Raw genomic sequence first — 15,436 nt, 5'->3', positions numbered from 1 at the left:
CAGAATGCCCCATGGGTCTGCGTGCAAGGCATGACCTTCAGGTGACCTTCAGAAGGGCTCTGGAAAGCCTCCTTTGCCTGACTGGGAGATCCTGCCGGGAAGTCGAGAGGAACGTAAAACCAGCATTCTATTTCCTCACTGTGGTTGTTCTGGAAGGTTCTGGCAGGAGTTTTTTTATTAGCCTAGAGAGCAAATAACCATTACTTTCACCTCCTTAGGATACCAGGCCTGGAGGTTTTCCCAAACCACTCTTCTGTGTTCTCAAACCTTCTAGAAGCGAAATCTCTTCTGGTCTGAACCCAGCCCTGTGCAGATGGGTAGAGCTGGGGCCTCGACCACAAACATTCCCCAGGCAGCCCCCTGCGACCGCTCCTTCTCACGGCCTCATGAATCAGGTATCACGGCCTCTTGCTTTGCAGACGACAGAGCTCTGCAGAGAAGTTTCCAGAGGTGAAGGCACTTGCTCTAGGCATGTAATTAGTAAGCAAAAATTTGGGACTCGGACGAGCCTAATAATTGGAGTCTTCGTTAATAAACGGAGAACTAATTATAGTCATCGAAGAGACTGTTCCTTTTCTGTTGTGATTAATTCCGAATTTATTTTTAGTCTTCAAAAGAACGGAGAGTCGTGGCGGGTTTTGTTCTGAGAAAGAAACGCTCCCGTCCTAACAGTCTTCCTTGGCCAGCATATCGTGCTCAACCCGGGTGGCTTCTGGCAAAGCTCAAGAGTCTCCGGGGATCTGGGTCAACCTGAGCTACTCAGAAGGAACATTCCAGAACTATTTTCACACTTTGATAAGAGGGACGAAGCTTAAGGATGAAAAAACTCTAGCTTCAGCCATGCTGTTGGGGAAAGAACTCAAGGTCTGTTTGGCTGGCCTTTGAGGTGAGAAAAGCAGGAATCCAAAGGCGATCCAGCTTTGGGTATGTTAATTGCAGCCCTCAAGCTGGAGGAGAGAACTTCTCTTTCCCTTGACTTTGTCTATTTCCCCTGGGCTCCTTGGTGGATATTTTGTTGTTATTTGCTCCCCAAAGGGCAGTCTTATTGGACTTCCCTGCTGTCTCCAGGGGCAGGAGGGAATGAGGCAGAAAGTTCTTTCTCCGCCCACGGGCCAACACCAGCAAAAAGATGCACGTCAATTTCTGCCTCATACATTGTACTTAGTTTCTCTGAAGCCCCTCTTTTCTTCTCTCCTCCTCTTTCTCTTTCCGGCCCTCCCTGCTTCTTTTGCAAATGGAGCCCCCCCAGTTTTCTCGGGGACTTGGGGTTGGGCCTCTCAGTACATGGGAGGGGGCTTGCCTGGGGGAAAGATCTGCCTGCTTCCCTCTTCCCTCTCTCTTCTAGCCCCAGAACATTTCTCTTACTTTTTTTTTTTTTTAATTTTTTAATTTTTTAAATGTTTATTTGTTTTTGAGATAGAGAGCAAGAGTGCATGAGTGGGGGAAGGGCAGAGAGAGAGAGAGAGAGACACAGAATCCGAAGCAGGCTCCAGGCTCTGAGCTGTCAGCACAGAGCCTGACGCGGGGCTCGAACCCACTAACCGTGAGATCATGACCTGAGCCGAAGTCGGACCCTTAACTGCCCCTGCCCCTGCCCCTGCCCCTGCCCTGGGGTGTCCAAAACCAAACTCTGCAAACTGAATTAAAACAAAGGAAAAAGATGAGTTTATTGCAGTGGTTTTGGTTGCTCACTGGGGAGCTCAGGGCTCCAGGAACAGTGAGTTCGGAGTCGCTCACAGACGAAGGGTGACTGGGGAGTAAATGTGCAAGTTGTTTGTTTGTGGTTTTTTTTGGCTCATTGGTTGCCCAGTGGTCTTCTTTCTTACGTGGGGGTGAGAGCAGCAGAGTCAGGGGAACAAGAAGTCAGGAGAGCACGTGAACAGACTTGGCATTCGGCGATCGGCTGGTGTTCTAAAAAACCAATAAATTCCTGCAAGGTTGGGTTGAGTTTTCCTTTACGCGCCTGCATTTGACGGGTTCCATTTTGCTCCGACAGAAGCGACTCCATTTTTAACTCGGTGCTACGATACTCAAGTTTCAGGATCTTTGGCTGGACCTGTCTCACATTCCAGATGGGAGAACTGGGAAGGAGGTGAACAGATCTTTCCGGCTCAGTGCCCGGTTTCTCCCAGACTCCAAGAGGAGATCTGGACCCAGTTATTTTCTCCAAAGTCATGATTCCAAAAAAGCTTATTTTCAGAATACTAAATTTCTTTTCCGTCCCACTGCCTTTTTTTTTAGTTTATTTATTTATTTATTTATTTATTTATTTAATCTATTTAGAGTCAGAGACAGAGGCAGAGAGAGAAACCCCAGCAGGCTCTGAGCTGTCAGTGCAGAGCCCGATGTGGGTCTCCATCCCATGAACTGTAAGATCATGACCTGAGCCTAAATCAAGAATCAACACTTAACCGACTGAGCCACCCAGGCACCCCACTTTTCTTTTCTTTTCTTTTCTTTTTTTGAATGTTGTTTTTAAGTAAGCTCTACGGCCCAATGTAGGGCTCGAACTCACGACCCAAAGATCAAGCATTACACACTCTACTGACCGATGCCAGCCAGGCGCCCTGTACTGTTTTCTTCGACAAACTGTACTGAAATACAACATCCCTACAGAAAAGTGCAGGAATAGGTATACGGCCTGGAGAACAGCCCTGTGTAACTTGCACCCAGATCAAGAAGCAGATTACCACAAGCATCCCAGATGCCCTGCTGTGGTTCCTCCTGACTTCTAAGAATTTCTTACCCTTCAGTGTCTGGGTTCCTTTCTTCTACGTTACATCTGTGGGGTTTACTCACCTGTAGCAATATTCTGTTCATTCTCCAAGAGTAGAGTTTCCCCCCACATAGGTCATCATTTATCCACTCTATTTTTTTTGTTTTTTTTAAGATTTAATTTTTACGTAATCTCTACACCCAACGTGGGGCTCGAACTCACAACCCTGAGATCAAGAGTTAAGAGCTCTCGCAACGGAACAAGTCAGGCACCCCTTATCCGCTCTACTGTTGATGGACGTTGGGCTGTTTTCAGCTTTGCGCTGTTATGAATATTGCGTCTACAAACATCGCGTAGGTCTTTTGGTGAACATGTGAACCATCTCAGTTGGGCGCATACCTACAAGGAGAATTGATGAGTCACGTGTGCTAAATAAATATCACATGTTCCAAAGGGCTCCAGCCAGCAATGGAGGAGAGCTCCAGGTGTACCCATCCTTATCAGTATGTGGCATTTTCTTTTTCTTTTTTTTAATGTTTGTTTATTTTTGACAGAGTGTGAGCGGGGGAGGGGCAGAGATAGAGAGGGAGACACAGACTCCGAAGCAGGCTCTGAGCTATCAGCACAGACCCCAACGCAGGGCTTGAAATCACGAACTGTGAGATCACGACCTGAGCCAAAGCCGGACGCTTTGGACCTCGTTAGGATTTCAATTTGCTTTTCTTGATGATTAACGAGGTTAAGCACCTTTTGATATGTTATTGGCCATTTGGGTTATCTTTTTTCAGTGAAATGTCTTTTGCCTTTTTCTTCTATGGAGTCACCCATATTTTTCTTACTGACCTACAGGAATTCTCTATTTATATCGCCACATATATCTCTCTAGCCCCAACCCCAGCACACTGTCCATTTCCTCGTCTTAACCATTCGGTTGTTCAAGTTGCTGTTGAATAAACTAGCAAGGAAAGGGAGGCGGGGACTCTTGTGGAATGAATGAAGCTTTTATATATTCTTGTTTACGTTTTGGTTTATGTAACAGCTTTATTGAAGTATAATTTACATACCAAAACTTCTACTTGTTTTAAGTGTACAGCTCAATGATTTCCTGAGTTGTGCAACCATGACCACAATTAAATTTTAGAACATTGTCATCACCCCAAAAAGAAACCTCGTGCCCATTTATTTATTCCCTATTCCCATCCCCAGCCTCAGGCAACCACTAATCTATTAACCGCCTCTTATAGATTTGCCCTTTCTGGAGTTTTCTCATACATGCAATCATACAACATGCAGCCTTTTGTATCTGGTTTCTTATTTATTTATTTGTTTGTTTAGGGAGAAGGAGTGGGGGAGGGGCAGCGAGAGAGATGGAAAGAGAGAAGGAATCCCAAGCAGGCTTCTCGTGGGGCATCATCTCACAAACTGTGAGATCATGACCTGAGCCGAGATCAAGAGTCAGACACTTAACTGACTGAGCCACCCAGGTGCCCCTCTCCACAAGGTTTTTGCTTTTAAATATTTTTTTAAATTTATTTTTGAGAGAGAGAGAGAAAGAGTGTGAGCTGGGGGGAGGGGCAGAGAGACAGGGAGACACAGAATCCGAAGCAGGCTCCAGGCTCTGAGCTGTCAGCACAGAGCCCGACGTGGGGCTCGAACTCACAAATGGTGAGGTCTTTACAGGAGCTGAAGGAAGGAGGACGATCAACGGACTGAGCCACCCAGGCGCCCTTCCTTCTCTGCAAGTTTTTGTGTAGCTGTTCGTTTTGATTTCTCTTACATAGATACCTAGGGTGGAATTGCTGGGTCATATGACAAATTTGTGTTTAACTTTTTAAGAAACTGAAGCCCTGTATTTCTCTGCCATCCATAGGCTGATGATGGAAAGGCACGTAAGACTGTCTTGGGTAGAAAAGAAATACTTGCCAGACCACCGCTATCAATTAAGTGCACAGTGTCAATAGAAGCTAAGAAAAAGACAGACTAAAGCCTGCTTTTCGGAATTTATTATTATTTTTTTAATTTTTAATGTTTATTTATTTTTGAGAGAGAGAGACAGAGAGAGAGAGGGGAAGGGCCAGAGAGAGAGAGGGAGACACAGAATCCAAAGCAGGCTCCAGACTCCGAGCTGACAGCACAGAGCCCAACGCGGGGGTCGAACTCACGAACCGCGAGATCATGACCTGAGCCGAAGTCGGATGCTCGACCGACTGAGCCACCCAGGCACCCCTGGCCTGGTTTTAGGAGTTTATAGCCTAATCCAGATGTTCTAACCCACGTGTTTATGGAGTAACTTGGCAGTATGGAAAATCTGAACACGAGCAGGGGCTCAAACCTGCTCATATTGCAAAATGAATTCGGAAAGTGCCAAATGCCTGCTTTTTGCAAGACTCAGTGTTAGCCTTTAAGAGGTAGAGCTAGAAATTAAAACACACGTGCTGTCCCTCCCCTGGGTTACGAAGAGTCTGCTCAGTGAAATAAGATTTATTGTGAAAAGAAGGTAAATAATCAAAGATTCAAATAAAAGTTCAAGACAGTAATACATCAGGGAGGAGGAAGGCAAAGGGATGGAAATAGATGAAGGAGAAAGTCATCTTCCCTTCGAGATCTTGTGAGAAAACAGAAACCCAGACGGTGTTTTTAAAAAATTTTTGGCATCCCAAAGATACACTTAATATTGCCTTGGAAATCTTAGTTCAAAAGGAAGTGTTAGATAATAAACAACCAGGACCATTGGACTAGATGGATAATAATTGCCAATATCTGAATACTTAATACGTTAGGTATTCCTTAACATTGTTTACATTTTTACTTATTTACTTCTCTTAATAACTAGGATACAAATGCTACTAACATCTTCTAACGATGAGGAAAATGAAGCCCAGCAGAGAGGTTAAGTAAATTGCCCAAGGGCACACAGCGAGAAAGTGGCTTGAGGTGGTTTGAATAGGAGGAATAGAGAGCCCACAAAGTGAGCCACTAAGTACATTTAACCCTCTCAAGTCCCAGATTCCAGCTACTGGATTCAGACTCCAATCACAGATGGGGAAAGAAGCCTGAAGGTGTTAGAGTGTTAGGTATTGTTGAAGTTCCGTCTTTAGTAAGGGTTCGAAGATAGGGGTTCCAGCAGTCAATTGTATACAGACTGGCGGTGGGTTTCCACCAGAGAACCTTTTCTTGAGATGCTATTTGTAGCTGGGCCTACAAGGATACACCTGTCTCCTGACTCAGGCAGGGCGGACAAGAGGAAGCAGCCCCTGGTGTACAAGAAGCCAGATCTGGGGGCGCCTGGGTGGCTCAGTTGGTTAAATGTCTGACTTCAGCTCAGGTCGTGATCTCGCATTTGTGGGTTCGAGCCCCACGTCGGGCTCTGTGCTGAGCAAGTCACTTGGAGTAGGGTGCATGGGACACTGAGTAGGCTGAGATTTCTCCAAGCCCAAACTGGATTATAGGTTGCTCACAAGGCACCCTGGAAGACTCGGGAGTTGCAAGAAGGCTCTGGACCTGTTGTCCTCACTTGAGCTGGGCCTTATCATCAGATATGAAACTTGAGGTCAGTCTGCAAACAGTCACACGTTCCCCCATACAAGGAATGTGAGGCCCTTTTAGCTGATTAGGTCAGTTACTTTTAGTGACTGTTGCCCACATCAAATTTGGTAGTTCTGCTTTAAGGGACTCTTAGTGGGGACTGTGGTCAAGAGGGTTTTTTTGTTTTTTTTTTTTTTTTTCCCCCGTCATGTTTTTAGCCAAGCAAGGGTTTGTGAATTTGCAATCGATGGAGCATTATAAGCAATCTGGATTTGTCAGCTTGCCCGTGGCCAGAGGCCAGACTGAGGGGTTTCAAGGTTAGATAGCTTAAAGGCAGACTATGGCTCAACAGTGATTTTCCAAAGCTAGGGCGGCCTGGGCCCAAGCATTTAAAAGTTACTCAGGGGGCACCTGGGTGGCTCAGTTGCTTAAGCGTCTGACAACGGTTCATGGGATCGAGCCCTGCCTCAGGCTCCGCGCCGACAGCTTGGATGGAGCCTGCTTGCCTGGAAAGCAGGCTGGAGTCCAGATGATCTTTGTAGGTACCCGGCTCATTGCATGGAACGTGGCGGCCTCCTGCTGTTTGTTGATTGAGTATGTGAGTGTAGACCTCTCCGCCTGGCCCACCTGGATTTCAGGAAGACTGGTACCCTGGGTGGGTTGGGGGTGGGGGGGGGGCAGGCAGTCCCTCTCACCTTCCCCGCTTCCTCCAAGTATCCTCATTGGCCTGCCTCCCATTCGACCAACTCCTAACCCCAGTCCTTCCAGTGTTGAACACATGGCCTCCCGGCTCGGGCGCCAGGCTGCAAACCCGTCTTGGTGAGTCAAGTTCAGCCCGAGGTTCAACCCCGACAGCGGCGGCCACAGTCACAGTCCCTCCCAGCGACCGCGGAGCCCGCCGGCGGCGGCCACCAGACCTACAAAGCCCGCACCGAAGGGCGTTGCTAGCGCCGCGGCTCGGGGCGGCGGGGGCGCGCGCGGGGAGACCCCTCCCCAGCGACCTGCCCCCTCGGCGGGCGTGGCCGCCCTGGCCCCGCCCCCGCCCCGCCCCCTCGCCTCCGCGCGAGCCCCAGCTCGGCCACCCCGGCCGCCAGCCCCTCTCCGCGGACCGCCCGGCCGCCCCCTCGCCGCGGAGCCGGGCCCTCGGCGATGCCCCGGATCCCACCACCTCCCCCGGGAGCTGCGCATTTCCGCGCGCCTGGGCGGCCCCCGCTCCGGCCGACCCCGGCGGCCGCAGCCCGCGCCCCGCGTCCCCGGGAAGTTGTCTCCGGAGCCCGCGGCGCCTGGGTCTCCTCCCCCTGAGCCCCGCCCCCCCCGCCCCGCGCCCGAGCTGCGAGCCGCCCGGCCCGGGGGCGTCGCCGCTTTTGCTCCGCGAAGCCAGCGAGTCTCCGCTGCCCTGCGCCGCGCGCGCGTCCCCCGCCTGCCCGGGGACCCCCCGCGCACCCCCCGAGACGGCGCGCGCCCAGAGCGCGGGAGCCCGGAGCGCCGGGCGCCTGGGACCCCGCGGAGCCGCTGCCCAGCCCGCGGGGCTCGGCCGGGATGCAGGCTGCGCTGTGAACCCCGGCGCCAAGGCCATGTCCGGCGCCCGCTGCCGGACCCTGTACCCCTTCTCCGGGGAGCGGCACGGCCAGGGGCTGCGCTTCGCCGCGGGCGAGCTCATCAGGCTGCTGCAGGTTCCGGACGGCGGCTGGTGGGAAGGCGAGAAGGAGGACGGGCTCCGCGGCTGGTTCCCCGCGAGCTACGTGCAGTTGCTGGAGGTAAAAGGGGCGAGGGCCGGGGGGCCGGGAGACCCGGGGCTGCGGGGCTCGGCGCGCTCGCGTACCTGTTGCCCGCACCGGGGACGCCCCAGCCGCTCCCCGTCCGAGGGGGCGCCGCGGGGCGGGCTGGGGGTGCAGCCGCTGCGCGCCCCGACTCTGGGGGCGGTGGAGACAGCGGGGCGCCCCTCCGGGCCGGGCGGCGCGGGGATCGCCCTCGGAGCGCCCCCCGTGCCGGGCCTCCCGAGTACATCGTGGCCGCCCTGAGGAAGGAGAACTTGTTGCCTGTGTGAGTTCTGGAGCGGGCGGGCGGGCGCGCTCCCGGCGGTGGCAGGGGGCCGGCCGAGGGCTGCGGAGTCCGGAGGTCTAGGCATAGAGGCTGGGAGGTTGGGGATCCGGAACAGCGGCGTCATCGGTTGGGCCCCGGAGCCCGGAGCCCGCCGACCCGAGGACGGTCGTGCTGCCCCGGGTCAGGCCGCCTGGGGGCCGCCCACTTGCCGGTCAACTGAGCCGCCCGCCCGATCCTGGGGTTCCTCCCCTGGTCCAGCGCCCCCCAGGCCAAGGTCCAGAACCTAAAAGTGGTCTGTTCCGGGGGTTCTGGCCTGACCCCAGGGCTGCACAGGACCTGCTGAGCCAAGTCGGCTGGCTGTTTATTGTCTGGGTGACAGTTGGGAGGTCTCCTCGTCCTCTAATCGCTGAGCTCTAGGTTACAGCCAGAGTGGCCTCCGAAGTTTCTGAAGTCCTTTGGTTGGGGCGGGGGGGGGGGGTGGGCTGGGGAGGAGTGACTTCATAGGCTATCCCCTTTCCCAAAGGGTTGCCAGATTGTTGCCTGGCCTTAAACAGGCGGTTACCCACAACCGTGTAAGTACATAGTATAAACGTTCTGCTGAAACACCTCCCCAAATCACTGGAGACTGCATTTATTTATAATTTGACCCCTGACCTACTCTGCAAAGAACAGAGTAGGAAGTTTTGAGAGAAATTGCTCCGTGGGACCCAAAGAAAGAAAGAGAAAGAAAGAGAAGGAAAGATGGATGGATGGATGGATGGATGGATGGATGGATGTGGTGAAATGGTTATGGGTGAGTTTGCTGAGAAATATCCTGTGGAAACATGATCAGAACCACGGCTGGATTCACAGAGCCTTCTTCCAGGGTCCAGAGGGCAAGGCAAAAATCCCCCCTCCTCCCGATGAATTAGGAGCATTTGAGCAAAATTTAGGCTGGAAGAGATTTCAGGGTCTGAGCAGAAGAGGACGTTCCAGGACGCTTTTGGTTCTGTATTCTGAGACACCTGTGTACTCAGGGAAGGCTCAGGTGTGTTCCTCAGATCTGTGCCGAGGTTCAGAAGTAAAAGAAAGCGGGTGTCACGGCCTCCCTGTTGGTGGCTCAAAAGCAGCCCTGGGAGAGCCTCCTCTTTTCGAGTTCCCCTGGTGACCACCTTCTCCAGGAAGCACTAATGTGGAAATTTGGCAGTTGTGGGTCTGTCCGGTCAGGAGCGTCCCTGGCTGGGTGCCCAAAAGGAGTGTTTTGGGGTGCGGGTGGGGCTGGTGGGGTTTTAGGCTGCTGTTAGCAAGAGTGGGGGCTCTGCGTTTCCCTCTGGGGAAAGGGAGGCTTGAGCCAGACCCAGGGGGCAAACAGAACGATCAGGCGGGTCGGCGCGGCCTGCGGGAAGATGTGCTGAGCAAATCTCTGGTGCGCGAGTGAGGGGCTTTTGGACAGCTGCCAACTGGTGACGCGCCAGGGGGGGGTGCCCATGTGTGGGAGCTGTACCGCCGAGAGGGGGGCCCGTTGGTGGAGCACCCACTAGGCGCCCGCTCTCCTGACCGCTCTGTGAAGGGGGAGGCGCTCTCCCCACATCCCAGGTGAGCAGAAGTGAAAGCAATTGCCCGAGGGAGTAATGCTTGTGTGTTTGCTTAGCGGCTAAGAGGGCTGAATATCACCTCTGTGCCGGTTTTCAACGTGACAGTGTGGGCTCAACTGCTAACAGGCGAGGGAGGGAATGGTCTGGATGCTGCGGGAAAGGACAAGAGCAGTCCCTGTAGGAAGGATCGGAGATCGGGCCCTTTGTGTCTGGGCACCTCATCGGTGAGCAGGCTGGACCTCAGGGCGGAGGGCTGGGTCGGGCTGCAGGATATGTGGGGAGAGTCCCTGGGGGCTGGGGTGAGCCCTCAAAGGCAGACCCGGTTCGTGGAGAACGCACAGCTCCCAGGGGACTGGCCGGTACACGAAACCACACGTGTGGGGAAGCAGCGGGTTCGTCAAGCCTGGACGTTAGTGCAGGAGCCAGGAGGCTGGAGACGGGGCCTGGAGGTGGGAATCCTCATGGGACGTGTGCCTGCTGGAGGCATGGAGATCAGGAGGCCAGGGGAGCCGCTGGGGAGACAGGTACAGACAGAACGGACGGCACCAGCCTCCTGGCGGAGGAGTGGGGAGGCGGGGGCACCACCGGGAGTGGTGGACAGAGTGATACCAAGAAGCCCCGTCTTGGCGGAAGGGTGCGGCAGGTTGAGAACAGCATATGCAAGATGGACGCTCCTCAAGGATTCCTTGCTTGCGCAGATAAAGAAAGTGGAACTGAGAGGCCCTTGGCTTTGCAAGCCGCACACCCCACGGAGGGGAGCTGGGAGCTAGCTGTGACACAGCTGAAAGATCTGTCCTGGAGGCCGGCCAGCCCCGGGGGAGAGGCCAGCTTGGGGAGATTCTTGTCCTGGTTCCTGGGGGGAGAATCTCTTTGGTCAGGCCATCAAGGAAATGGGAGAAGGGTACAGCACGTCCTTGGTTTCCAGAAAGCGGCCCCCAGGAAGGTGTCAGCCCAAGTGGAGAAGTGTGGGGGGCCAAGGGCTGGGCACAAGGGGATGGTGGAACCTTCTAGAGGAGGAGAGCACTGGAAGAGGGAACCTGTCTTTCCCAAGAACGATGTAAGGTGAGATGTAAGGGCCCTGAGATAAAAGCCGCCAGAATAATCTTTCTTGAGGGTCTCTTCAGCCTTGCATGAAGAAGGGGAGGAGCTGAGAAGTTTCCTGATATGTGGGAGACGCGGTCGAGGAGCTGAGACAGGGCCTGGAGACTTCAGGGGAATGTTCTGTCCGCTCCAAGCCAGGCCAGGATCCCCTGCATAGACTGGAGGCCCTGTGGGGGCAGAGGTTTCTGCCAGACTTGTGGGGTGCCTGGTGCCTGACAAACAGCTCCTGGGGGAGGCAGGCAGAGCCCAGATCCCCGTCCCTGGGGAAGCGCCCGAGAGTTGGACGTGGGCAGGTCCGGTGGCTGGAGGGCCAGGAATTCCCCACCATCTGCTCTTAACCTTGAATGGAGAGAACAAATTGGGGACCCGGAAGATACTGTAAGGCATCTGTGGAAACCCCCAGAGCTTTTGGGAAATAATTCTGGAGGGGGGTATAAGACTGGAACACAAACACCCCAGAGTTTTCCGTGACTGAAGTGCTGTTCTGAGAACCTGCCGTCTGGCCACGAGGTGCGGGCCTCAGGGGCCAGGGCGACGTGACGTTGTTGGCCAGCACAACGAGACGTCCCCTCCTTGAACCCGGTCACCTCTCCGCCTTCTGTTCTCTCGCTTTGGGTTCACGTGCTCCTGCCGGAGCTTCCAAGGTGTGGATGTGAGAGACGTGGAGCTGGGGAGGGGGGCTGTGCCGTGGATAATCGATGGCCGTGTAACAGGCCACCCCGGAACTCAGTACCGCGACACAAGCATTTACCATCACGTCACACATCGCTGGGGACCGACCGGGCTCCGCCGGGTGGCTCTTCTGCTGGTCTCTCTTGGCATCTGTCACGCCTCACGGTGGCCAGGGCTGGGGTCCCGGGGCAGGCAGAGCTGGGCAGGGACTCCAAAGTGGCATCTTCACTCTCTCGCTTGGCGTGTTGGTGTTTTTGCAAGTGACTTTCTTCTCTCCGCTTCGTGTCTCATCCTCCAGGGCCTTTCCGCATGGCCTTTCCCTCTAGCAGGGAGCTGGAGTCTTTCCAGGGTGGCTGGCTTCCAAGAACGCACGTTACAAATTGCCCGGCCCTCCTAAGGCTTGGGCTCAGGACTGGCAGCTCACTTCTGGCATATTCGATTGGTAAACCGAGTCACTGGAGCAGGAGATCCTGTGTGGGAAGGAAGTGCATACGGGGGTGGGTACGGGTATGGACACAGGTCCATTGAAGGCCGTTTTGCACACTGGCAACCTCAGGAGGGGAGGGAGAACACGTCTGGCACGGTGTGCCAGCCTAAACTGATGAGAGAGAGCGCCTCCCCAGAGCGAGGCAGGGTGCAGGAGTCTTAGCTGACTTGCTAGAAAATTCTCCACGGCCATCCTCAGACGAGATTTTCTCTTCTTTGAAAAAAAATTTTTTTTTTAAGGTGCCAGGGATTTCTTTATAAAGGCCACCTGATAAATGTTGCAGCTGAATTTGGAACCAGATTTTCCTGTCCCTAAAGCCTGAGTCTGTCCACTGGGGCATTGGCCGTCCAGCCTTCTTGGGTTGGGTTGGCTTTGTGCTGGTTATTAATAGACACCGTGTATCCTAGCTGCCCAGTATCTAGTGGATGCTTGCTTTGTTACACAAATTGATTTTATGTTATTTATTTTTATTTAAAAAAAATTTTTTTTCAACGTTTATTTATTTTTGGGACAGAGAGAGACAGAGCATGAACGGGGGAGGGGCAGAGAGAGAGGGAGACACAGAATCGGAAGCAGGTTCCAGGCTCCGAGCCATCAGCCCAGAGCCCGACGCGGGGCTCGAACTCACGGACCGCGAGATCGTGACCTGGCTGAAGTCGGACGCTTAACCGACTGCGCCACCCAGGCGCCCCTATGTTATTTATTTTTTAAAAAATTTTAAGTATATTTCTTTTGAGAGAGACAGAGTGAGGGGGGGGAGGGCGGGGAGAGAGAGGGAGAGAGAGAGAATCCCAACCAGGCTCCGTGCTGCCAGCACGAAGCCCGTTGCGGGCTCGAACTCCCGAACCGTGAGATCACGACCTGAGCCGAAACCAAGAGTCAGACACGCCCAACTGACTGAGCCACCCAGGGCGCCCCTACACAGATTGATTTCAATACACGGCTTTTTTTTTCTCTAACAGGAGCGGGAGCGTTACCTAAAGTGGGTGTGACCTTGTCAATTTTCTTTTTCTTTTTTTCTTAAGGCAGTTCATTATCCGGTCTGTTCCCAAAGCTGTAATTAGGGCTGGTGGCTCGCAGAGTATGGCACGGTGACCAAAAAAGACCAGCGTGCTTTGTGCGGTCGTCGCGGAGTCATTCTGCCCTTTGATTTGGGGGCTCGCGGTCCACGGTTGTAGCTCCCGCTGTTTGAAAAATCTACCTTGAGCTCATCCCTCTGTCCGCCTCTGTTCGGGAACCTACCCCCTCGTCCCCGCTGCGCACGGGGCTGGTCAAGTGCCCCCCGCCCCAGGACTTCAAAGCAGTGGGCAGGGCTTACGGATGCCAGGGATTCAGGGCATCTCTACAAAAGTTCCCTTAGCAACACGTCGGCAGGAATCCCTGACATCTGTTCACCATCACGTGGATCCCTGCTGCCCGTGACCACCTAGAAACGTGAATGAGATACTGACCTTCCTGGACTCTTGCAGCCTAGAAACAAACCCGTGTTTTATCTGGCCGTCTGAGTGACCTCCTCTATGAGCGTGGATGCCAGGTGGCACTTTGCTCGGGAGAGAGAATGTTCGGTACATGTCAGGCGTGGGGATTTTTGTGAGGCCGCTCCAGGGGACGTCGGTCTGTTGGGTTTTGCTCCCTTATTACTCACAGGAGCAAGGGAGCACATTTTCTCACAGAATGCCAGCACGGAGCCGCCTTGCAAAATTAGTAGATTCCTCTCTCCCTGCCCCGGCGAGGCTCCTGGGGTGGCGTTTCCACCTACGGAGAGAAGTAGCAATGGCGGCCGGCAGGTGGTCCCGCTTTGCCCTCTGGTTCATCGGATCCAACAGGTGTATGAATTTGTGAGAAGTTTTCGTGGATTCATGAGGACTCCCCTGCCTCCTCCCTGCACGGTTAGTATCTCCCCAGTCTGCTGTCTGATAAAGACGTGCTCTGTTATTTGGGGCGCCCGGGTGGCTCAGTTTGTGAAGCGTCCGACTTCGGCTCAGGTCACGATCTCACGGTTCGTGAGTTCGAGCCCCGCCTTGGGCTCTGTGCTGACAGCTCGGAGCCTGGAGCCTGCTTCGGATTCTGTGTCTCCCTCTCTCTCTGCCCCTCCCCCGCTTACTTTCTGTTTCAAAAGTAAATACACATTTAAAAGAAAAAAAAACAGATGTGCTTTATTAGGTTAGCCTTGGTCGACTGTATTTATCTCACTTGTTGAGCTGGGATTTAGACTCGACCCCCAGGTACTCAATTTCCTACGTCCGGGGTCGACTCCTCACCTGTCCGTCCTCCTCAATGCCTTCTGTCCCCTACCCACCAAACCACGGTGAATGTCCCTACCACCTCTCTCTCCTCCGCCTCGCCTGGCACTGTCTCCCCCCTCCCCCCTTCTTGTCACCCCCCTTACCTTCTCTATTCCTGTTCATTATGTTACCAAACCCAGCCTGCTCTCCGTTAGAAACATTGCTCAAAGACTTCTTCTTCCCTGGTGTCGGCACAATTTTTCTGTATAGGGTTAGGAAGCATTTTAGGTTTTGTGGCCAAGGGGCTGCGTCACCGGGATTTGTGAGCGCCAGAGGTGGTGAGCCAAGAGCGTGCCCCATATGGTCTCTGTCCCAGCTACTCAGCTGTGCCGTTCGACTGTGAAGCTGATATAGATGATCCGAAAACCGATGGGTGTGGTTCAGTGCCAATAAAACTTTATTTATAGATGCTGAGGTTTGACTTTGTTACAATTTTCACGGGCCGTTTGGCATTACTCTTCCTTTGCTTAAATTTTCAGCCATTTCATGGGGCACCTGGGGGGCTCAGTCGGTTGAACGTCGACTTCAGCTCAGGTCGCGATGGTGTGGTTCGCGAGCTCCAGCCCCACATCGGCTCTCTGCTGTGAGGCTGTCCGCGTAGAGCCCGCTTCAGACCCTCTGTCCCCCCTCTCTCCGCCCCTCCCCCACTTGCACTGTCTCTCAAAATAAATGATAAAAAAAAAAATAATAAAAGCCATCCTTAGTTTATAGGCTGAATGTAGTTTAGAAGTTCAGATACGCACAACTTGATTGTTCCGTAAAAGTCCGTATTCTGCACAGTAGAAGAAACGTGCTGTGAAATAATTTGGGGTTCCTTGCCCTTACCCCAGGTTTACATTTCGGTTCTGGGGGGCACTTCACTAAAGACAGCTCCATTGCAGGGGTCCAGCTGCTTCTTGATGTCATTCGGGCATCTCCTGGGCTGTCCTCCCCATGTGGGCCTTTGCGGTCTTTCTGTCCAGGCAGTTGCCAGAGACAATACAACTCTCTGCCGGGTCTCTCGTCTGGAGCTCTCTCCTTCTCAGCAGTTTTT

General features: G+C 53.6%; 1 protein-coding gene across 2 annotated transcripts in view; it reads left to right on the top strand.

Annotated features, from left to right (window-relative positions):
• The first annotated feature begins 7,322 nt into the window (after positions 1-7,322).
• GAS7 (growth arrest specific 7) overlaps positions 7,323-15,436 on the top strand; it is a 214,705-nt gene continuing 206,591 nt past the window's right edge. Inside the window, exon 1 of one of the 2 annotated variants that reach the window (XM_047831879.1) lies at positions 7,323-7,998. In XM_047831879.1, coding sequence (XP_047687835.1) covers positions 7,816-7,998 — 183 coding nt within the window. In that variant the 5' untranslated portion in view covers positions 7,323-7,815. The remainder of the gene's footprint in view (positions 7,999-15,436) is intronic. The other variant, XM_047831877.1, reaches the window with a different exon arrangement.

This window comes from Prionailurus viverrinus, chromosome E1, assembly GCF_022837055.1.
Source record: "Prionailurus viverrinus isolate Anna chromosome E1, UM_Priviv_1.0, whole genome shotgun sequence".
NCBI classification, from domain to species: Eukaryota; Metazoa; Chordata; class Mammalia; order Carnivora; family Felidae; genus Prionailurus; species Prionailurus viverrinus.
Note: the sequence above shows the minus strand (reverse complement) of the source record. Positions and strands in the feature narration are given on the sequence as shown.